Below are 23467 nucleotides of genomic sequence, written 5' to 3' on the forward strand. Positions count from 1 at the left end.
GCTTTGAGAACGCGTGAAAAATGCACCGCCCTCTAAGTGGCTTATTATACGTGGGTACTTAAGTTACTTGAACTATGCGCTCCTTTTCCAAAAGGATTTTTTTTTTTTTTTTTTTTGAGACGGAGGAGTCTCGCTCGGTTGCCCAGGCTGGGGTACAGTGGCGCGATCTCTGCTCTCCGTAGCCTCCATCTCCCGGGTTCAAGTGATGCTCACGCCTCAGCCTCCAGAGTAGCCGGAATTCCAGGCGCCCGACTCCACGCTCCGCTAAAAGGATAGTTCTGACACGACCTTTCTTCTATTAGAAGTCAGCAGTTTAGCAACTGTGTTGGGACACTTGTACATGTTTTCTGTCCAGGATTTCAAATGCAGTAATAAGTGCTTTTTTTGGCGGGGGGGCGGGGAGGGGCAGACAGAGCCTCACTGTTGCCCAGGCTGGAGTGCAGTAGCCACCGCGCCCGGCCAATTTTTCATTTTTCGATACAAACAGAATCATGCCAAATGTCCTGATCAGGTTTTAGGTGGACTAACTATAGTTTTAACTTCCAACCTTTTATCCTTTTATACAGGTTTTAGCTTCCAATCTCTTACGTTTTCTGCTATTGACTTTAAATTTATTTCAAGAAGTCATAAATGTGAGGGAACACAGCTGCAGACCGCATACTGCCCTTAAGAGAGCTGGGCAAGGGGAGGAGCATTTGTAATTTCATAGGTGTTGGTTTGCTGTGGGTCTTTTGGGGAAGGCGGAGTGAAATATCTGGATCAGGGAGAAGCACTTGAGAAAAAAAGCCTTTGCAAGGGAAGCTGACTGTTCAATAAAGTGCCACTATGGAGAATGTTGGAGGAAAGAAGTTTTTTTTTTTTTTTTTTTAGACAAGAGTTTCGGTCTTGTTACCCAGGCTGGCGTGCAATGGCGCGATCTCGGCTCATCGCAACCTCCGCCTCCTGGGTTCAGGCAATTCTCCTGCCTCAGCCTCCTGAGTAGCTGGGACTACAGGCACGCACCACCATGCCCAGCTGATTTTTTTTGTATTTTTAGTAGAGACGGGGTTCCACCATGTTGACCGGGATGGTCTCGATCTCTTGACCTCGCGATCCAGTCGCCTCGGCCTCCCAAACTGCTGGGATTACAGGCTTGAGCCACCGCGCCCGGCCGGAAAGAAGTTTTATAGGCAGGATACAGCCAGTTGACAGAGACGCTATTTGGGAAGATTTTAAAGATATGGAGTCTGAGAGGAGCAGGTTCTTCTTCACACCCTCCCAAAAAAAAAAAAAAAAAAATCCCTCGAGCCCAGGAGATTGAGGCTACAGTGAGCTGATTGCACCTACTGCACTCCAGGTTGGGTGACAGTGCAAAAACTGTCTCAAAAAAAAAAAAAAAAAAAAAAAAAAATCCAGGCAATCTGCAGCCACATAATTAGTGAACATATTGAGCACTGGGTGCATAATCTTGCTAGACCTACAGTAATAGCCATTTCCAAAAGACTATGGGGTTATTGGGGTTAAAGCCGATGTTTCAGTAGCTGGGTGTGGTGGCGCGTGCCTGTAGTCCCACCTACTCTGGAGGCTGAGACAGAATTGCTTGAACCCAAGAGGCGGAGGTTGCAGGGAGCCGAGATCGCACCACTTCACTCCAGCCTGGCGCCTCCAGCCTGGCGCCTAGCGACGAAACAAGACTCTGTCTCAAAACAAAACAAAACAAAACAAAAACAAAAACTGGCATTTCTACTTTGGGAAACCAGCTTTTGCTGCAGAATATGCTTCTCGTTTTCACCCAAGTTTTCCACGTACAACTTAAGACTTGTTAACACCAGCATGTGGAATGGAGGTAGGTGAAAAAACAGAACCAACTCAAGCAGCAGTTTCTTCACTTAGTATTTATTTTTGTTACTTAACAAATAATGTGTTCCCATACCTATTTTCAAATGCAGGGCCCTGCTGTAGGGTATCTCACTAAATTTCCTATTGGTCTAATGATTAAGAACACCCACCCTTAAGGTAGCTTTCTTTAGAGCTGTTTTTTTTCCTACAGAGACAGGATCTTTTGAAATGAGCCAGATGACTAAGCAGTTAACATAAATCCTAACATCATCAAGCAGCACCAAATGCAATATTCAAGATACAAAGCCAAGCCGGACATTTTCTATTTTCTTTGAGAGGTTTCACACTCCAGGGAATGCATCTGTCAATACCAATGTATGGGAATTCTGTTTTTAAATACTGCCAAAATTACACTTTATAAATTGGACCTTAAAACAGAATTTTATCACTTGAAGTAAAATTTCCACTGTTCAAAAATACAACAGAAGTTTGAGAGTAAAATATTTACTTCTCTGAGAATCTAGGAGTTTTTTGTGAGTTTGTTTTTTTGTTTTTTTGAGGTACTAATGCTATTCATAAAAAAATGGCTAGGCTAGGCTTGGCTTGGCTCAGTGGCTCAGGACTGTAATCCCAGCACTTTGGGAGACCAAAGAGGGAGGATAACTTGAGCCCAGGAGTTCAAGATCGGCCTGGGCAACACAGAGAGACCCTGTTTTTTGTTTGTTTGTTTGTTTTTCAAGCTACCCAGGTTCCAAAAGGTTCCAAGTTTTCTATAATCTACTTTGACCAATAAATTCATGACTTAAATGCTGTATCTTTTGCGACTGAACCTTTATTTTCTGAAAAACAAGTATTTCATACAATCTTTGCCATGTTAATGCAAATATGCACAAAGTAGGCATGTATTTTTGTTTTCCAAAAGATGCATTATGAACATTTTCAGGAAGCTGGTGTGATTTATTCAACTTTTAAATACAATCACAAAATTATATCCATCAGGAGGCATTACAACCTTTTGTACAGAGAAGCCACTATTTATACAGTGTTACTAGGACAAGGAAGATTCAGTTCAACTCAACTTGCTCTTAGAATAAGGGTAAAAGTAAACTAACAAGTAAGTGAAGTATGATGTTGTTGCCACTGACATTACAGGTGGAAATATAAGGGAAATTTAAACCAGAAAATGACACAACTTTAAAGAGGAGCTGAAACCTTGACTGTCAAGAAAAGAAAAAAAAACTATTAGCCTGTTTTCAAATAAAAACATTCCAAAAGTCTGCATTTCAGAACAACATAGAATTCTTTTAAGTTTACCATCTTCAAAAATCTACTTAATTGTATGACACTTTTACATTAGCGCAACAAACAACTTTTTCTAATAAGTCCAGCCAAATTCCCATGGAAAGCAAAGGACCCTAAGTGGTTCGTGTTTTGCAGCCCTTGAACTTATAAAGCTTTTCTCATTAAGAGTCAGTTTTGCCCTTCTGTAAATAAGGATGGTGATATTGTTATCCAGACCTAAAAAGCAGGAAGTGCAACAAACCCTTAGGGTTTTGTAATACAGTGAATTTCCCCCTCCCCAACGTTTTGAAAAATTTGGGACACTTGCTAGCTCTTCCATGTGGGAGAAATCTTTCTAATACTACCCAAATATTGAAAACAAAATCTACCTCCTTGGCTTAAGGAGTTGGGGGGGAAGTCCTAGTTTTAAATTGCTGGCATTTTACAAGCTCAACAAGATATAAAATCCAACACTGGTTTTCATACTCTATGTAAAACAAAGATGCTTAAATGTGCTAACAGTAAAGCATTCACTGGTATTTGATGTATCTGAATAGGACTAACAGGCTAATCGTAGGTGCTTTCATATGAAAATAAGAGAAAAGAAGAACCAGCTCCTTTGATTTTAGTACTGCCAAAACAAGTAAGCCCCCAGAGTTAATTACAAAAATGTGGAGGAAAATAGGCCAGGAAGACTTCTCAATTTAAAGTACTGCCTATAATACCCCAGATTAAAAAGGACCTAAGATTGCACATCAAGTCTAATATTTGGCTGTACTTGCATTGCCCTGCTTGGCATTTTAAAAAATGGCTCTTTCCTTAAATTTCACACATCAGAACAACCACAATTAAAAAACAAAACAAAAAACAATGCAGATAACACCAAACATTGGACAATATTAAGAAAACTACTTACTAAGCTTAGGTAATAGAGGCAAGGGTTAAGGGCAGAAGTGATGGAAGTTTTTCTTTGTATTACAAACCCTCACCCTGAACCTGGGGTTGGGGCTCTAAAAGAAGCAATTTAGGGAAGCAGATCAAGAGCCTGATTATCATTCTCACATGGAAATCTCAACATCTCAAAAACAACTCACCACAAGTGTCAGACACAAAATAATCTTAATAATCTAGCAAACTACACTAAGAACTCAATGACCAAAAATAATCAGAAACTTCAAGACACACCAAAGCAACAGTAAAAGAGAAATAACTACACAAGCTAAGCCTCCACAGCTTTGTAGAGAAATCAACTAAAAATTAGGCAATTCTAGTAAATTAAAGACAACAAAAAACTTAAGATTGAATTTCAATTTCCAAGGGTACTTTGAAGAGGTTGTTTATAGGTTATTCTGTACCCCCTGAATCTTAGAGAAAGTAGGGGGAATGGAAAGGGGACAGAGGAATGGAGGGAAAGGGGGAGGGGGGGTGTGTGTGTGTGTGAGTGAGAGAGAGAGAGAGAGAGAGAGAGGAGAGAGAGAGAAAGGAGAGAGAGAGAGAGGAGAGAGAGAGGAGAGGATCCCTGGTTCTCCCAGGTATTTTGTGTTATCAAAAATGTATGACTTCATAACTACAGCACTCTAACTTTTCTCAGTCTAACTGCTGAGGTCTCTTATAAAAGTTCAAATGGCAAGTCACCTCGCGGAATGACTTAAGAGAGGAAGCCAAACTATACAGACCAGGGTCTTGTCCAGAGTGCAGTAAAGAGCAGGCTTTTGAAGTCATCTATTAAATCTGCCTTACAATCAAACCCACTGTGTATGCCACATTATTCTTGGAGGGACCACTGTAAAACAAAAGTGATGGATAATTTACCAGAGGCACATGCTTTTGAAGTAAAGCTGTTTTTTGTTTTTGCTTGGGTAAGGTGCCAGGTACCTCTGAAGCCTGAAAACACAGGCAATAAAATTCACCTATTTCATTTCTCTTCTTTACCAAAGAAGAACCAATTTCTGAATACTATCCACAGTGATAAACTAGTGTGAACTGGTTTTATCACTGCGATGAAAGTTTTTCCTTATGATGACAATAAAGAATGTTGCTGAAAGCAGAGGTAATGTGATAAATTTAATTTGCTCCCAGAGCCTCTAGGAAATAAAGCAGCATGCAAAATACAATATGGCATTATTATTCCAGCTAGGTTGTTTTGATTGTGAAAATAAGGGTTCCAAATGAATGAAGAAAACAAAATTTGATGCGCTAAGTTCCTTAACTTGCTATTGGACACATGAGTATTTCAAAAAAATCCACCCTGCCTACAATACTTGTTAAAGTATCAAGAAAGCACGGATACTAAAAAACGTTCTTTCATGGGTAAAGATTACAGATTAAAGTGGCAATCAGAATACAGAAAAGGCCCAGAGCTATGTGGAACTTTTTCCTTAATACCTTTTGTCTGTGAAGACTGGCAACTAGAAAGTGACCACTGTCCTTATCTCTAAAATGCAGGGAAAATGTACTCAATTAAGATTTTAGTTCCATTTTGTGTTGATACGTGATTTTAAGAACCCTATTCTAGTCTGGATTTTTATTTTGGATCAACAATTTAGCTTACACAGTAATGAAATGCAATGCTAAATTTAAGGAAACCTTGATCATGAATTCACTATAATGTATTACTGATTAGCAAGCTATTAAAATTGTGCAAAACGTAAAGCACTTCACAGACTAATAACTGAACTTAAAAGATGTTGGTGGATCTCATTTTTGCTGATGTTTAATGTACATGTACTAAAATGCCAAGTAAACTAAATAACTTTTAATTTACACTTGATAAATTAAAAGTACCAAATAAAAAAATGAATTAAAAAATATTTCAGTCTACCTCCACCAGAACATCACTTTATTGTTAATCTACCATCAACAGTGTAAAACTCTAATAGATACTCTATCCTGGTTTTTTAAAAGGTAAAAGATTACACTGGATTAGCTACTATGAAAGAAACTACAGCTACCACATAAGAGGGAAAATTTGAATGACCTCCCAAAAAAAATGCACACTATAAGCAAAAGGGAGTGTACATTAAATCAAATGTCTGTTAGATTCATTACTTTTTAATGCACAGTGACGATTCTGGAAACTGTACATGATAGAATCACAAATGACTTAAATAACCAGAATTACATTTTGTGTGTGATCATCAGACCTTTAAACAATCCTTGAAGTTTCCATGTTATCAGAAGTTGTTAACAGCATCAAGACGGAAGTATATGAAATACAAGGATTGAAATAAAAGCGAATTTGAAAGATGGCTAATCTACTCTAGGTAAAGAGGGAACGGGTAAGTGGTGGGGAGGAGTAGGGAATGATGGGGTGGTTTTTTTCCCTTCATTTCAGAATAAGTTCTTCCACTGTAGTGTATCTGTTACACAGCTCTCCATTTTCAGTCCATTTCTGAAATTCATATCGCATAGCCTGTGGCCTGTTTGTACTTACTGGTCAACCCAACCAGTACTGTTGCCAAGCAACAAGTGTTACACAAGAATCTGAATGCATCAAATCTTCCTTGGCTGTGATTTCTTCGCGGCCCCAGTTTTCTCTGTTTCTGAACGGGATTTGTTTTTTTCCTGGATTGTACACACAGGGTCAGGTGGAATGGAGTTCCAAATCACTCTGTGCTCCGTGGCATCCCGATTTCCTTCTGCAGCTAACCTCCTGACACGTTTGCTGCTGTTCTGTGGCAGAAAGACAATCTCCGTGTTCAGGCGGTGAGCTTGCTTTCCTTCACCCTTGACCCTGGGGTTGCAGGCCATGGTGTTGGGAGTATCCCTGAGTGCAGCTGTCCTGCAGGATTCACTTCCTAGTGCACCGAGATTTCCTAGGTTTCCTCAGAGTAAGCCCCCAGTTGCATCACCACCGACTGTGGTGTGGCTTTGGATGCCTGAGGCTGAGTTGATTCTGGTGGATGTCTGACCTCGCTTAACCAGACTCATCTACTGTCTCACCATTCACACCCAGGCTGTCCAACCTTCATACAGCTGAGCCAAGTTATCTAGATTAGTTGCTTCCTTAATGACATAGTCAACCTGTAAAAATAGGCAGCATAGTATTGAAAGTCATTTAAAACTGAATTGTCTGCTGAATTACAATATATGCCAAAAGTTATGGGCAAAGGACTCTATACTTACCCTGCTCCTGGAAGCCCCTTAATTTTCATATAAAATTTAATAACTATCAGAATAAAAAGCACAATAGCCAAGTATCCTTTAAAAAGACAGAGAGCTAAGACAGACAGTTACAAAGATTTGAAAAGCACACAGTCCATTAACCTACCAGAATGTTTCTGAAGTAAAAATATCCCTAACTCAGAACATCTTTCACAGTTTTGACAACCTGACAAAACAGTTTCTTTAAAGAAAACAAAAAAAAAAAATCTTGCCCAAGAAGAGTTTAAGTCTAGGTCCTATAAAGAACATAAGAGTGTTTAAAAGAAAAAAAAAAAATCTTTTAAATTTAATGATGTTAAATTTTAATTAAACATTTAATGTTAAAATTTAATTACAGATGCCAAACTATCAAACAGGATATTCAGTATCTTAATTTTTATCCCACAGAAAAAAATGTATATTTATAATGGAGACATCAAGAGGATACCATTCTTGACCAAATGACCTAATTTATCACCATCAAAGATGGCACATACTGATGTGTCTCTTGATATAAAATACTGAGAAAGAAACATCACTGATGTTGTATTCCTTCTAAAACAATGTTGAATGAATTGAATTATGAGGAAAATAGACACATATACATGGAGGCACATTCTGCAAACCAACTAATCTAGACACACAAAAACTATCAAGAGAAAGGAAGAGGGAAAGGCTTAGGAACTGTTCTAGGTATTAAAGCAGAACAAGAAGTAGGACAAGGATGGAGAGTCCCTGACTCACAATGGGTCCAAATGACCATTTTTAACTTCAACATGGGTTTATCAGGGTATTAAATGCATTTTAGACAGACGATGGATTTATTGGGATGTCATCCATCTAAATACAAAAATGCACAATGATCTTTGACTACATCTTGGAGATGGGGGGAACAGGGGGTTCAGACAGGAGGAATAAGCACTAAAGGACACTTTGAGGTAATTGGAGAAATCTGAATGTGGAATGAATGTTAGATAATAGTATTACATCAATGTTAAGTTTCCTAAGTTGACAATTATATAGTAGCTACAGTATTATAGTATTTTGTTCAAGAGACACATGGTGAAGTATTTAGGCATAAAGTGTTAAGATGTCTGTAAAGGACCCTCAAACTGTTCAGAAAAACTTTGTGTGTATACACACACAGAGAGAACAATGAAACATGAAAAAATGTTAACTGGTAAGTCTAGGTAAAAAGTTTATGGGCATTCCTACAACTTTTCTGTAGCTTAAAATTTTTTTTAAATAAATAGCTGGGGCTGGGAATGGATATTCTCAAATTTATATATTCAATATTATAAGACTAATGAAAAAATTTCAGAGCAATGACTTCAGACAAATGTCCCCTAATATTAGCAAAAGGGAGTGTACAAAGATGCTTTACAAATATAGGTTGAGTATTCCTTATCCAAAATGCTTGGAACCTGTAGTTTTAGATTTTGAATTCTTTTGAGATTTTGAATTATATACATGTATATAATGAGGAACTTGGGGGTGGGATGCAAGTCTGCACACGGAATCTACTTATGCTTCATATATACCTTATTATACACACAGCCTGACGGTGATTTTGTACATTTTTGGTTATTCTGTGCATGAAACAAGGTTCTGACTAGGTTTTCACGCAGTCAGGCATGAAATTTTCCACTTACAGCATCATGTCAACACTCAAAATGTTTCATATTTATAGCATTTGATTTTCTAATTAGGGATGCTCCACTCACACTACACCTGCAACCCAAAGCCTCCTTGACATTTCATTTGAAAGCTTCAACAGTCTTCTTTAAATGGGAATTAACTGTAGTCTGGTAGAGGAGGATCAGACTTATATTTTGGCTAAAACAGGGCCAGGGAAAAAGAAAGTGCTCATAGGGAAGAGTCAGAGTAAAACGGTGACTACTTGACAGCTCCAGAGCTGTGTTACTCAAAATCTTCTGAATCTTGAAAATACATTTAAGTTCCTTGATGAACCACTAAGGAAATGGATGAGAGGGAGTTTTATAAACCTCTATTTTTCCAGCAGCATTAAAATGTATAGCCCAAGTTTAAAACACAGTCACCTGTTCAGCAACTGACATCCTCCTATTCGGATCAACATCTCGGCCCTCTAACTTGGCTTTCACTCTCTTCCACACACTCACTGCATAGGAGTTTCTCTCTTGCACCGCTATGAAGCAACGAAAGCATACGTTAAGTCAAACCATCATTTTATATAACAATTTAAGGCATCTTTATTCTAACTAATTACCTTTCCCAGTTTTAGGGTCTCTGACTGCCTTTTTAGGACTACAAGCAACACTCTTGCCAGTTCCTGGAACAGTGCTTGGTGGAGTATCAGCTGATGTAGCAAGATTTTTCTGGATCAGCTTTCTAGCATTCTGTGACATGACATCAGGCTGAGTCTTCTGGCCAGTGTTACTCCGGACTGCTACAGAGAAACAGTTGGTGGCTCAATTTACACGTAAACAGAACATTGAGGGGGCAAAGTGGAGAGCGCAAGGGTGGTAGTGATTAAGGCCCCAAATTAAATAATCAACTATAAATCCTTATCCATTAACACAGAAATTGTCTTCCTAAAAATATAACCAAAAAACAGTCAAGACATTCGGGTATGAATTTGTACAATGATGTTTTACTAGGCTTGTGCCATCAAAAACCATAAATATCAGCCAGGCACAGTGGCTCACAACTGTAATTCCAGCACATTGGGAAGCCAAGGTGCAGATCACTTGAGGTCAGGAGTTTTGAGAATAGCCTAGCCAACATGGCAAAATCATGTCTCTATTTAAAAAAAAAAAAAAAAAATTAGCCAGGTGTGGTGGCAGGTGCCTATAATTCCAGCTACTTGGGAGGCTGAGGAGAAAGAATCTCCTGAACTCTAAAGGTGGAGGTTGTAGTGAACTGAGATCACACCACTGCACTCCAGCCTGGGCAACAGAGTGAGACTCGGTCTCCAAAAAAAAAAGATAAAATAAAAATAAGAAAAATAAAAAATAAAATTAAATTGGCCATTAAGTGATTTTTTAAAAGGTTATTTAATGACTGAGAAATTATTAACTGGAAAAGCAACAAAAATTGCATTTGCATAATCATCCCAATGTGTTTGTGTGCATATGCACAGAGAAGTAAATCAACAAATGCAGAGTGGTTTTTGCCTCTATTTGGAATGAAACTACAAATTTTTCATTTGTATTCAGTATTTTCCTAAGGTTTCCTTATAGATATGTATTTTAAAATCATAAAAAACTTTTTAGCCAGGCCTGGTGGCGGACACCTATAATCCAAGCTACTTGGGAGGCTGAAACAGGAAATTTACTTGAACCTGGGAGTGGGTGGAGGTTGCAGTGAGCCACAGTTGTGCCACTGCACTCCGGCCTGGGCGACAAAGAGAGACTCCATCTCAAAAATAAAAATAAAAATAAAAACAATGTATTTTAAGAAAAGTATTCAAATACAAGGCATGTTTACTCTCTCACAAGTTGTTTTGTTTTGTTTTGTTTTGAGACAAAGTCTTGCTCTGTCACCCAGGCTGGAGTACAGTAGTGTGATCTCCACCTGCCGGGTTCAAGCGATTCTCCTGCTTCAGCCTTGCAAGTAGCCAGGACAAAGGGCATCTACCACCATGCCCAGCTAATCATTTACTTATTTATTTATTTATTGGGTATTTTTAGTAGAGACGAGGTTTTACCATGTTGGCCAGGCTGGTTGTGAATCCCTGGCATTAGGTGATCCACCGGCCTCCGCCTCCCAAAGTGCTGGGATTACAGGAGTGAGCCACCTCACCCGGTCTTTTTTTTTTAAAAAAAAATAAACAAAACCTGTTTATTTATTTATTTTTAAAGAGAGAGGATCCTGAACATCTGGCTCACATGAGTATTTTTAAGGATAAGCCAAAATCTGTTCAGTTCAAGATTACAGAATGACAAGGCTTAAGGGTTTAATATTAGACAGTTATAGATAATTAAACATCTTAGCATCTATGTGTAACATTATTAACAGATCAAGACTCAGGACTCTTCTCCTACCTGCAGCAAAGGATGGCTGATAAGTAGCAGATGACGTTGGACTCGAACATTCATTTGTTGCATCGGTGACTAAGGGTGATGCAAAACTCACTAAATTATTATAGATACTGAAATACAAAATAAAATGGCTTATTTATGAAATGTTTTACCTGATAACTACTTTAAAAAATGAAAAATAAAACCTGAAAAGTTAAATCAAAAGACAAATCTATACGAGTAGTTTTGTGCTTATATTTTATAAATTTTGACCAAAAGGCATTCTTACCTCTGACTTTGTGTTTTCAGTTCTTTCAAGGTGGGAGTGATTTCCTGGAGCATTTCAACATGTTCTTGACTTCGAACCTGACCCATAGCCTGGACTAATGTAAACAGAACTGTTTGAATGTTGTCTTGCCATGATTTATATTCACCCAAAAACTGCCTAACGCTGTTCTCATAGGGAACATCTTCACCATCTGACAGAGCAGCTTCTTCATCCTAGAATTGATACATTAATGATTAAGAAAAATAGTGTTAGTAATTACTCTCAAGACAGTCACCTGGTGATTAAGAAGTAACAAAGTGTTTCAAATATGAGTGTGTTTAAACTACTTATTATAGTTCTCACTCTTGCTGCCCAGGCTAGAGTACAAAGGCGGAATCTAGGCCCACCGCAACCTCCACCTACTGGGTTCCAGCAATTCTCCTGCCTCAGCCTCCTCAACTGGGATTACAGGCAGGTGCCACCACGCATGGCTAATCTTGTATTTTTCAGTAGAGACTGGGTTTTCTCCATGTTGGTCGGGCTGGTCTCGGACTCCGGACCTCAGATGATCCATCCCCCTCGGCCTCCCAAAGTGCAGGGATTACAGGCATGAGCCACAATGCCCAGCCAGTTTAACTCCATTTTTATAGGAACTTTGTTTCCACCATCAAAAAAAAATTCAAAGTAAATTCTAAAATTAAATTGTTTACTGTTTGTAATGATGCAGTAATAGCCTTTTCTGGAAGCTTAGTTTTCTTACTAACTAGACTGCGTTCAACACTGAAGGAAAGACACAACATTTCATTCATTTTGGAGGCAAACTGTATGGTCTGCTGACAGAGCTAAGGAGGAGAAAGGCTGGATATCTGAATGCTCACACTAGGTTCATATCTTGGTTTTATTTTAAGTTATATCACAATAAAGGAATCTATTTAAGCCTCAGTTTCTCTGTGTATGAAATTCAAACTACTACTACTAGCTTTAAAAAATAGTTTATGAAAACACAAGTTAACTCAGTTACAAACAAATTGAAAGATATGGGATAGTTATTTACAAAATGTCACTCTTTTTCCTATAAATACAACTACTGGTAAATTTTATAACAGACAGTGAATGTGTGTTCACGGCATTAGTCTTACCTTTGCCATAGCCTTCAAGAGATGTTTGACATCTCCAAGCTGTCGGTTATGACCAGTGAGCACAATCTTTATATTATCAACCAGATTCTGAATTGTTTCACAGACCGTTTCTATCTGCTGCTCTTTCTCTGTTTGAATTGCTCTCTGAGTAGACATATCCTGGGTCAATTGTTTGTGTGCTGACAAAAGCCATTCAGAGCTGCCAATAGGATGTTCAAGACCAGTGTCCTAAATAGAACAAACATTTGTTTGACTTCAAGTATCAGCTGAAATAAGTCCTTTCTTATCATCATCAAAAGATATTAGTAACTCAAGCTGACACAAAGAGAACCCTCCGTTGCTAAGTCATGAATTAATTACCTATAAGTTACTTAACAGCAATCTCAATAACCTATGAAAAACAGATGAAGATTTTTACTTTTCTGCATAATCATTCAGGGTATAAATGCTTAAAAGTTTAAGACCTGAGAAATACATTCGGAATCACAAATATGACTGGCAATCCAGGTCCCTAAATTCTAAGTAACTCTTAAGAAATGTGAACTTTCTAACATACAGCTTTAAGCTTTCTGACAAAATATAAACGTCAAACTTACCAACTTGCTATTTTTGACCATCACTAACCTTTCCATCATTCATCTTCCATAAGCCCTCCTTCTTCTACTCTATTTTCAATGTATCTGAATCATTTGCTATAAATCATCTTTTTCCTCCCTTTTAAATTTTTGTGATATTCTGGTTGTAGCTCTGAGGATCCTTTATACTTTCTCGTTTTTTACATTTTTAAACATATAACATGTTATGGGGGCAGGGGACTAACAGGATAATTTAATCATCACTGCTCCCCCGCCTCCGCCTCCATAACATACATTATATATGAGCATACATTATATGCTCAATAAATGTAAATGAAATGAATATATTAAATTGGTTTTGATAGTATCACATTAGCCTTAATCAAGTTTACGTCCACCAAGACTCACCACTCTCTGTAATAAACGGAGCTCTAACTCAGACACTGAACTGTTAAACTGTGATGCAAATGAACACATCTGCTGACATCTCTTGATTAGTTCAAATAATGCCGCATCCAGGTTTAAGGCTTCTGCAGTTCTTGTTCGTAAACTTTCAAAGTGAATGATATTGCTGCAGAGAAAAGTGACCTGTGAAGACAGAAATGGAACCACAAGGTAAGATAGGAGGAAGGTGGGGAGGTGGCAATTAATAACATGAAAATATACTACACTTCCTCATTTTGAGAATTCAGGACTAGAAATGGTCCTGAAAATGTATGACTCTTTTGGGAAATAGACCAAAACCTTATATGGCCTACAAATAAATGTACATTTATATTGATACCACTAGGTCTGAGATGGCCAAAAGCACTAAAGAACAATTAGGTCAATGTATCTTTTTTTTTTTTTTAATTTTTTTGAGACAGAGTCTCACTCTGTCTCCCAGGCTACAGTGCAGTGGCATTATCTCGGCTCACTGCAACTTCCGCCTCCCAGGTTCAAGCAATTCTCTGCCTCAGTTTCCCGAGTAGCTGGGATTACAGGCACCCACCACCACACCTGGCTAATTTTTGTATTTTTAGTAGAGACGGGGTTTCATCACGTTGGCCAGGATGGTCTTGAACTCCTGACCTCACGATCTACCCCTATCGGCCTCCCAAAGTGCTGGGATTACTGGCGTGAGGCACCACGCCCGGCCTCAGGTAAACATTATCTTCTACATGATTGTTTTTACATAGAAAATTTACTCCACAGGCTGGGCACGGTGACTCACGCCTATAATCCCAGCATTTTGGGAGGCCGAGGTGGGTGGATCACGAGGTCAAGAGATCGAGACCATCCTCGTCAACAAGGTGAAACCCCATCTCTACTAAAAATACAAAAATTAGCTGGGCATGGTGGCACACGTCTGTAGTCCCAGTTACTCGGGAGGCTGAGGCAGGAGAATTGCTTGAACCCAGGAGGTGGAGGCTGCGGTGAGCCAAGATCGCACCATTGCACTCCAGCCTGGGTAACAAGAGCGAAACTCCGTCTCCATAAAAAAAAAAGAAAGAAAGAAAGAAAATTTACTCCACAACAAAGCCGTTAACATATTCAGCTACAATTCGTTACATCCAAAATTCAGAAGACAATTCTGTCAGAATGTTCCCCTTCGCTTTTATTCTTGCTTAACTTATCCGGCAATATTAAGGTCATTTTAAAGGTATGATTAATTATTGTGGTGGCTAGTTTGTTTTTTCCCCTTTGAGACAGGGTCTCATCTATTGCGCAGGCTGGAGTTCAATGGCTTAATTATGGCTCACTATAACCTTAAACTCCTGGGCTCAAGCAATCCTCCCGCCTTAGTCTCCCAGGTAGCTGGGACTAGAGGTGTGTGCCGCCATGCCTAGCTAAAAAATAAAACATTTTTTTTGCCAGGCGCGGTGGCTCATGCCTGTAATCTCAGCAATGTGGGAGGCTGAGGTGGGTGGATCACCTGAGGTCAGGAGTTCAATACCAACCTGGCCAACATGGTAAAACCCCATCTCTACTAAAAATACAAAAAAATTAGCTGGCTGTGGTGGCAGGCACCTGTAATCCCAGCTACTTAGGAGGCTGAGGCAAGAGACTCAATTGAACTCAGGAGGTGGAAGTTTCAGTGAGTCAAGATCACGCCATTGCACTCCAGCCTGGGAAACAAGAGTGAAACTCTGTCTCAAAAAAAAATAAAATTGGTAGAGACAGGGTCCTGCTATGTTGCCCACACTAATCTCAAACTTCTAGCTTCAAGCCATTCTCCTGCTTCAGCCTTCTGAGTAGCTAGAGCAAAAGGGACATACCACCATGTCCAGTTATGATACATTTTTAAATAGTTCTTAATAGGTATATGCTGAAATATTTATAGATAAAATTATGTACTATTTGGGATTTCTATTAAATGTGCACAGAAAGGAGGATTAGGAAGTATGGGTGAAATAAGACAGACTTAAGTTGGTCACTATTAACTTAATAAAGTATGATGTATGGGTGGATATAATATATTAGTACAATTTTGTACTTAGTTGAAAATGTCCATAATTTTTTTGGCTCTCCTCCCACTGCCCAATCCACAGCCTCTTGACAGAGTACAAGGTCTTAAGACGTTTTATTGTCATGCAGAAAAAATAATATTCAAAGTACCTTTCCAAATCTTTGGATCACTTTACTTGCATAAAAGAAAACCTGAGAATCTTAAACAAATATGAATTTAAATCCTGTTTATTTTTCCACAGAGGCTGAATTCACTTAATTAATTTTTAAATGGGAGGCAGTAAAGGCCCAGGAAAATAAGGAGCTGTGGGTTCAACTTAAAGCATGCCCTGAAAGGCCCATCAGTCCCTCCTCCCAGTGCTGTGAACCAGAACATGGGCTCTCAAGCTCCCCTGGTTCCCCCACATATAACTTCCAGCTACTCATCTAATCCTGTAAGTGAATACAAAGATGGTACATCTAAGTCACAATACCTGACTTGCTCTTTGGCTCTCTTTAAGAACAAGATTTCTTCTTTCAGCTATTGTTGCTTCAAAATCTTGTAGCACAGGGGCCAATGCAGGGTTGGCACCACCTGCCCACTTGAGTCGCTGTTCAATACTTGCTTCAAGTGCTGCAAGCTTCTCCTATAAAAAGTCAGCAGAACCTTAATGTATATGATATTCTCTACTTCCTATCTGTGTAGTATTTCATAGAACACTATAAAGATTCAAAAGAACCAGGGCAGACATATGTAATTCAGCAAACAAAAGCTTTAACAATCACCTTTTCGAATTAACCTTGATTTCGCTTTGAACATTTAAGGCCAAACATATCTGGAGAGGTAAGAACTGGCTTTCAGACTATTATCTTAAAATGTACAGAAGGAAGTTTCACTTTCATTTTAAAATAAAATGACCTTTAAAAAACAAAAACTCTGCTATGCCAAATTCTTACTGAGCTCTACGTGCTACCTGTAAGAAAATCCATTTATACTTTTTTTTTCTTTCCAGATAGAGTCTTACTCTGTCATGCTATATAGTACAGTGGCACGATCTAGGCTCCCTACCTCAGCTTCCTCAGTAGTTGAATTACAGGCACCCGCCACCACACTTGGCTAGTTTTTGTATTTTTAATAGAGACCAAGTTTCACCATGTTAGTTAGCCAGGCTGGTCTTGAACGCCTGACCTCAGGTGATCTGCCCACTTCAGCCTCCCAAAGTGATGGAATTATAGCCACCACAAGCAGCCGTCCATTTATACTTTAGCTTGAGAAAGATAAAAATTAGATTTCCACCAATTCGTAAGTTTGTTTACTAACTTGTCGAGACAAAAAAAAAATTATTGAGGCAAGGTCTGGCTCTATCGCCAGGCTGGTGTGCAGTGGCATGATCTTGGCTCACTGCAACCTCCAACTCCTGGGCTCAAGCTATCCTGCCACCTCAGCCCCGAGTAGCTGGGACGAGAGGTGCACGCCACCATGCCCAACTAATTTTTTGTATTTTTTCTAGAGATAAGGTTTTACTAAGTTGCTCAGGCTGGCCTCAAGCAATCCACCAGCCTCGGCCTCCCAAAGTGCTGGGATTACAGGTGTGAACCACACCATGCCTGGCCAAGTTTATGAATAATGGTAAAAGTCCATCCAGATTATCATGACAAGGAAAGTTCCATGTAACAAAGTTATCTGATTATTTATTCAACATTTCAGGTGGAGGCATTTACATTTTCTCTCCCCACTGCCCTCTACTTTCCCTCATGGCCATGTCTCTAAAATCATAGGGGAAGAATTCATTCTTTTAAGTTGAAAACATATCTTTTCTCTGACCAATACACTGTAGAGAAAGCTTATTTTAATCTTCAAAGAACAGAGCTCCAAAAAAGCTTCATTGCAAAACTTTAAAATATCACAGAAGTGACTACACTTAATTTTATACTGCTATTAATTTACAAAAGAGGAAAATGTCAGTTACTACTGAGTACATGAAGTATAAAAGACAGACAATATAAAGATATAGATAACCTTCATCAAGGCCAGTTTCTCTTATATATAAAAAGAAGTAGAAGCATTATATATTTAGCTTTCAATATCCAGTCAAAAATAATAGATCAAAAAAATATTCTGCTGCCTTAGGTACCACAAAATTCCATTATCTATTCAACATAAGAAATGCCCATGCTTCTTAGGTACAATAATAAACAAAATAGAACTACTTCTATGCATTTTACAAAACAAATTAAGTATAAGATTTTCTAATCACCAAGGTTTCCTCAATGTATTAAGGCACAGTAATTATAAAATTCATTTAAAACCTGAGATATTTAGTATGTTTCTACTCCTGGTTCAAAATATACCTGTTACAAGATTCGGTTACCTTGGAGGGTAAGAAATAAAAAAAGAGGCCAGGCGTGGTGGCTCACGCCTGTAATCCCAACACTTTGGGAGGCCAAGGTAGGTGGATCAGTTGAGGTCAGGAGTTCCAGATCAACCTGGCCAACATGGCGAAACCTTGTCTCTACTAAAAATGCAAAAATTAACTGGGCATGGTGGTGTACACCAGTAGTTCCAGCAACTGGAGAGGCTGAGGCAGGAGAATCGCTTGAACCCAGGAGGTGGAGGTTACAGTGAGGCAAGACAGTGCCACTGCACTCCAGCCTGGGCAACAAAGTGAGACTCTGTCTCAATAAAGAAGATATGTATATATACATTAACACACACACACACACACACACACACACACACACACACTAAACTCAAAGTCAAAAGGAGTATGCTCTTCTGGCTTAGAGGCCAAGGACACACACACATAGACACACTGAACAACAGAACACTAACAATCATAGCGTTGGTTATTTTTAAAAGGAAGATGTCCCGGAAGGAAGATCTAAGAAAACACACCTGAACTGTTGCAATAGAAGTTTCAATTTGGCTCAGGGTATGCAGTTTCTTTTTCATGCTGGTTAGGATAGCAGACCGTGGAGGAGGTGTGACTGACATGGCTTGTGGTCTACTGATAAGTAGATCTTCATGTTGCCACTGTTCAAAGAAAAAGAAATGTAATAAAATCAGCAGGAAAAAGCCTTTAGATAAATAAGGGAAGGGAGGTACAACTGTGGGGGAGAGAAAAAAATCCCAGCTGCAACCAATGGGACGTGACCAGAGGCAAGTAAGAGAAAAGACACATTCTGGAAAGAATCACATCCAGGTGAAAAGTCTTCTTGAGGTGGAGCATAGTTGATAAATTTCTTGGACCACTAACATGCAACATTTAAAGAGAATGTAAAAGTCTAATACACAATCTCCTATAAAGACAATCTCTAGTTAAGAATATAGAGCAGGCCTAATTTGGTAGCTCACACCTGTAATCCCAACACTTTGAAAGAGGCCAAGGTGGGTGGATTGCTTGAGTCCAGGAGTTCAAGACCAGCCGGGCAACATAGCAAAACCTCATCTCTACAAAAAATACAAAAATTAGCCAGGCATGGTGGCTACACACATGTATTCCCAGCTACTTGAGAGGCAGAGGTGGGAGGAATGGTCAAGGTAGCAGTGAGACATGATCATGCCACTGCACTCCAGCCTAAGTGACAGAGTGAGACACTGTTTAGGTGGAGTGGGGGTGTTGTCCAGCACAAAGTCTGAGCAGGAGAGTGGGGGAAAAAAAAAAAAAAGAAAGAAAGATGGTAGTAGTAACAGAAGAAAGGACTGTTTCAACACAGAACCTAAAAGTGACAGAAAGCAGCAGGCAACTAGCAAGAGCATCAAGCCATCTATTATGTTGCAATGGTGATTCCAGAAGTTCCAAGGGACATTTGGGCTACAATATAAAAGCTATACACTGTGATTTGAGTTTAAAATGTGTTCAGATTTTTTAAAATTCAAAGAAATTTTACTGTTTTCCATAAAGCTTTTTTTTTTTTTTTTTTTAAGATGGAGTCTCGCTCTGTTGCCAGGCTGGAATACAGTGGTGCGATCTCAGCTCACTGCAACCTCCGCTTCCGAGGTTCAAGTGATTCTCCTGCCTCAGCTTCCTGAGTAGCTGGGACTACAGGTACTGGCCACTATGCCTGGCTAACTTTCTGTATTTTTAGTACAGCCAGGTTTTCACCACGTTGGCCAGGACGGTCTCAAACTCCTTACCTCGTGATCTACCCACCTCAGCCTCCCAAAGTGCTGGGATTACACGCATGAGCCACCATGCCCAGCTACAAAAAATCGTATTTATAAGCAATATTTAACAATACAGACCATGCTTATTATACAGCCCTGATGGAAAGAAATTCTAAGAACACAAACCATAAAGGCTAAATGATCTCAACTATACAGAAGAGAAATGAAGTATCATTGGAAAGAAAGCGCCAAAATGCTATGCTGCATTTGCATTGGGTTGGCATCAGTTCAGGAAGTTATAAAAAAAATTCTTTGTATTATTTTATATTAATTTTCCCAGTTTTTCAAATTTTCTACCTTGAGGAAAAACACATTATAAAGAAAAACAGTTGGCCAGGCACCGTGGCTCAAGCTTGTAATCCCAGCACTTTGGGGAGGCCTAGGCAGGCAGATCACAAGGTCAGGGAGTTCAAGACCAACCCGACCAACATCGTGAAACTCCGTATCTACTGAAATACAAAAACCGTCTGGGCATTGTGGTGCTTGCCTGTAATACCAGCTACTCAGGGGGCCGTGGTAGAATCGCTTGAAACTGGGATGCAAAGGTTGCAGTGAGCTGAGATCGCACCTCTGCACTCCAGCCTGGGTGACAGAGTGAGACTCCATCTCAAAAACGAAAAAAGAAAAACACTTACCTGAAACATGGCAATATGCAGCTGAACCCGCTGCAGACTTGTCTTACAAGAAGAAATACTGGTTTCCAGCCTTCGCACCAAGTCATGCTTCTTCCAGGCAGTGTCGTAAGAACTTGCTAACACAGTCGCCCTATTCATAACCAACTGAGAGAACTTTCCAACCTGGATGTTATGTTCCACCGCTTTCTTACAAAGATCATCGACAGAAACTTTGCTTTCGGCACCAAAGTCCTTTGCCTCTACTTGAGCAATGATGTCTACACCCAGAGCACTGATAAAACTGCACAGTGTAAGTCCGAGGGCTTGGTTGGGTAGTCCTATCAAGAGCTGCCTCACAAAGTCAGCTGTGAATGCCTTGATAGGTTTGGCCATTTGGTCTTCACTGAAACAAGAGTTTCTAAAAAGGGTTTTCACATTGACAATCTGTACAGGACCATTCACAGTATTCTGATCTTCAAGTGAACTTGATCCTACAAAAAGCAAAATTTTCTTATAAAGAATTTCATGAAAAAATAAGGTAATAATGCTGCTAATTTATAGTATTTAAGATGTCACGAATGTATAATTAAATTAGGCCTGCTCTACCCTGCCGCCTTCCATAGTGCCTCATAACTAAAGGTAGCATGTTTAAAGGTATTATATTACCTGACAATGTTTTAGAAAAGGTACCACAGAGCCTGAAGAACTCCTTAATCGTCTGTAGTCTTTTTAGAAAGAAAATCTCTTCTAGCACCTGCCGGTGATTATCATCATCAAAAAAATTAACTTGAGTGCTCCTGGCTTCCCTTATGATGTCAATCTTTCGCCAAGCTATAGGAATTTCCATCTTGTTCAACTATGAAAATGAAAAGAAAACGAAGTTAATTTCTCCACTCTTCACATATAGAACAACTATTTTACAGCACTTGCATTATTTTTAAGTCCACATTTACCTTTTCAACTAATAAGCCGAAAGCAGTTTCAACTTGAGCAAACATGCCATCAAATGCTACCAAAAGCATCTGGCCAGCTGACATTTTGGGTGTTTCATCAACTGAACCATTTCTTGGTTGAATTAATTCACCATACTGAGCATGTAGTAGTCTACAGGAAAACAAAGGGAGTTAAAAACTTTCACTGAAAAGTAAAGCCTTTGGTGGGAACATAAAAATTGAGTACATCTCACAGCTACATGGGAAGTCTAAAAAGCTTTCTGGCATTAAGAAGGAGTTATAGTATTACATGTCCACCACAATAGGGTTTCAATGATTCCAATTCATTATTAACAATGGTTATATGATTAAATTTTATGCAAAGTTGAATGATTAGTCTCACTTTACACATAAAATGTGAAATAATATAAAATCCCATATTGAAAAATGTCATAAATCACACAATTCTAAAGCTGGGGAACCTAGTAAATTGTCAGGTATGTTTGCACTATTACCACAAGACATGACACAACCAACTAAGGATTTGTTTGGTTTTTATTTATGCACATTTTGAATTTAAGGTCTTCAGAAATTCACCCTACATTATCATTAAGACTTATATAGCACTCATGTATCCGGGTACTATTTCTTTTCTCACACACACAGAGAAATTATTCCAAATGGCTGGAACTATTAAGTTTTAAGAGAATTAAAACTGTTAAGCTACCAGAAAAATTTCTAATGGAAAAGAGCTGTAAGACAGTATGAGATTTTACTTGAGATTACTCAAAAAAAGCTTCTGTGAAACAAGACACAGATAGGCTGCCATAGATCCAGGCACAAAGCTTGTTACCAAAAGCACACATTGAGGTGAACATTCTTCTGCATGAGGATAAGGGGAACCCAGATAGGATATCAAGAGAGACGAAATGAAGTCTGAAATGCAGGGCAAAAGAAAGATGTATAAATCTAGCATTAACTTCTTAAATACTGCTAAAAATTATATGACAAAGCTTTTCTAGAAATAATCTAAGTCACTACTTAGCTGATATGTGTTTACGTTATTAATAATTACACTTTTTCTAGTTGGCTATGGTGGCGCACACCCACAGTCCCAGCTACTTGGGAGGCTGAGGAAGGAGAATTGCTTGAACCAGGGAGGCAGAGGTTGCAGTGAGCCGAGATCATGCCACTGTACTCCAGCCTGAGCAACAGAGCCAGACTCCCTCTCAAAAAAAAAAAAAAAAAAAAAAGGCCAGGCACAGTGGCTCACACCTGTAATCCCAGCTATTCAGGAGGCTGAGGCAGGAGAATAGCCTGAACCTAGGAGGTGGAGGTTGCAGTGAGCTGAGATGGCACCACTGCACTCTAGCCTGGGCAATAGAGCGAGACTCTGTTTAAAAGAAAAAAAACTTATATACTTTCTCTCATTCTATGAATATAGCAACTCCAAAGAAACATGAAAAAACCGAAAATTTCTGAATGCAGGATAATTCACATTAAGAAACTATTGCTACTTTTTTGTGAAATAATGGCACCACATTCAAGGAAAAATAAATTTATATTTTATATATCTACTTCCTACATTATTAATATTTAAGAATGAAAAAACACTTACTTCAAAAAAACTAGGGTAGTAAATTTAAACCAGACTGACCCAGGGCTGATAATTACCAAAGGTGGTGGCATGGGGTTCAGGAGACTATTTTCTCTACTTTCTTGTAACTTTGAAATTTCCCATGGGAGGAAACGGTGCTACAATTCATTTCTACTCTCTCAATTATACTTGCTTCTGTGAATCAGACATCAGAATGTCAAAGAAAAGAGGCCCTGAGTCACTAGAAACAAAGGAGCTTAGGACTTAGCTCTGAGTACAATGCATGTCTGGAGGAACTGCCCAAACTCTACACATCCAAAGTCAGATTGCTTTTCTGGACTAAAGAGACAAAAAATACAATATTCAATCTAAAACAAACTTATAATATTTAAACTAATTTAAAAGTATTCACCTGAAGTGAGGTGCATACTCTGTTAGCTAAATACACTGTTTCAAGTGCCTCCACAGGGTTCTAGAAGATGGCTTTAAAAACATCATGTTCAA

At 38.9% G+C, this 23467-nt stretch overlaps 1 protein-coding gene across 6 annotated transcripts in view; it reads right to left on the minus strand.

Annotated features, from left to right (window-relative positions):
• Positions 1–2630: 2630 nt before the first annotated feature.
• SMG1 (SMG1 nonsense mediated mRNA decay associated PI3K related kinase) overlaps positions 2631–23467 on the minus strand; it is a 120320-nt gene continuing 99483 nt past the window's right edge. For 4 of the 6 annotated variants that reach the window (XM_039478376.2, XM_074382239.1, XM_074382241.1 and 1 more), the window contains 12 exons: positions 21388–21538; positions 21101–21290; positions 20456–20925; positions 18549–18686; positions 16147–16299; positions 13634–13813; positions 12651–12878; positions 11533–11744; positions 11268–11374; positions 9491–9670; positions 9303–9409; positions 2631–7122 (listed from right to left, as the gene is read on the minus strand). In XM_039478376.2, coding sequence (XP_039334310.1) covers positions 7045–7122; positions 9303–9409; positions 9491–9670; positions 11268–11374; positions 11533–11744; positions 12651–12878; positions 13634–13813; positions 16147–16299; positions 18549–18686; positions 20456–20925; positions 21101–21290; positions 21388–21538 — 2194 coding nt within the window. In that variant the 3' untranslated portion in view covers positions 2631–7044. Of the gene's footprint in view, positions 7123–9302; positions 9410–9490; positions 9671–11267; positions 11375–11532; positions 11745–12650; positions 12879–13633; positions 13814–16146; positions 16300–18548; positions 18687–20455; positions 20926–21100; positions 21291–21387; positions 21539–23467 lie in introns of those variants that run through there. The other 2 variants (XM_074382240.1, XM_074382243.1) reach the window with 2 other exon arrangements.

The sequence above is a fragment of the Saimiri boliviensis genome, chromosome 12 (assembly GCF_048565385.1).
Source record: "Saimiri boliviensis isolate mSaiBol1 chromosome 12, mSaiBol1.pri, whole genome shotgun sequence".
Classification (NCBI taxonomy): Eukaryota; Metazoa; Chordata; class Mammalia; order Primates; family Cebidae; genus Saimiri; species Saimiri boliviensis.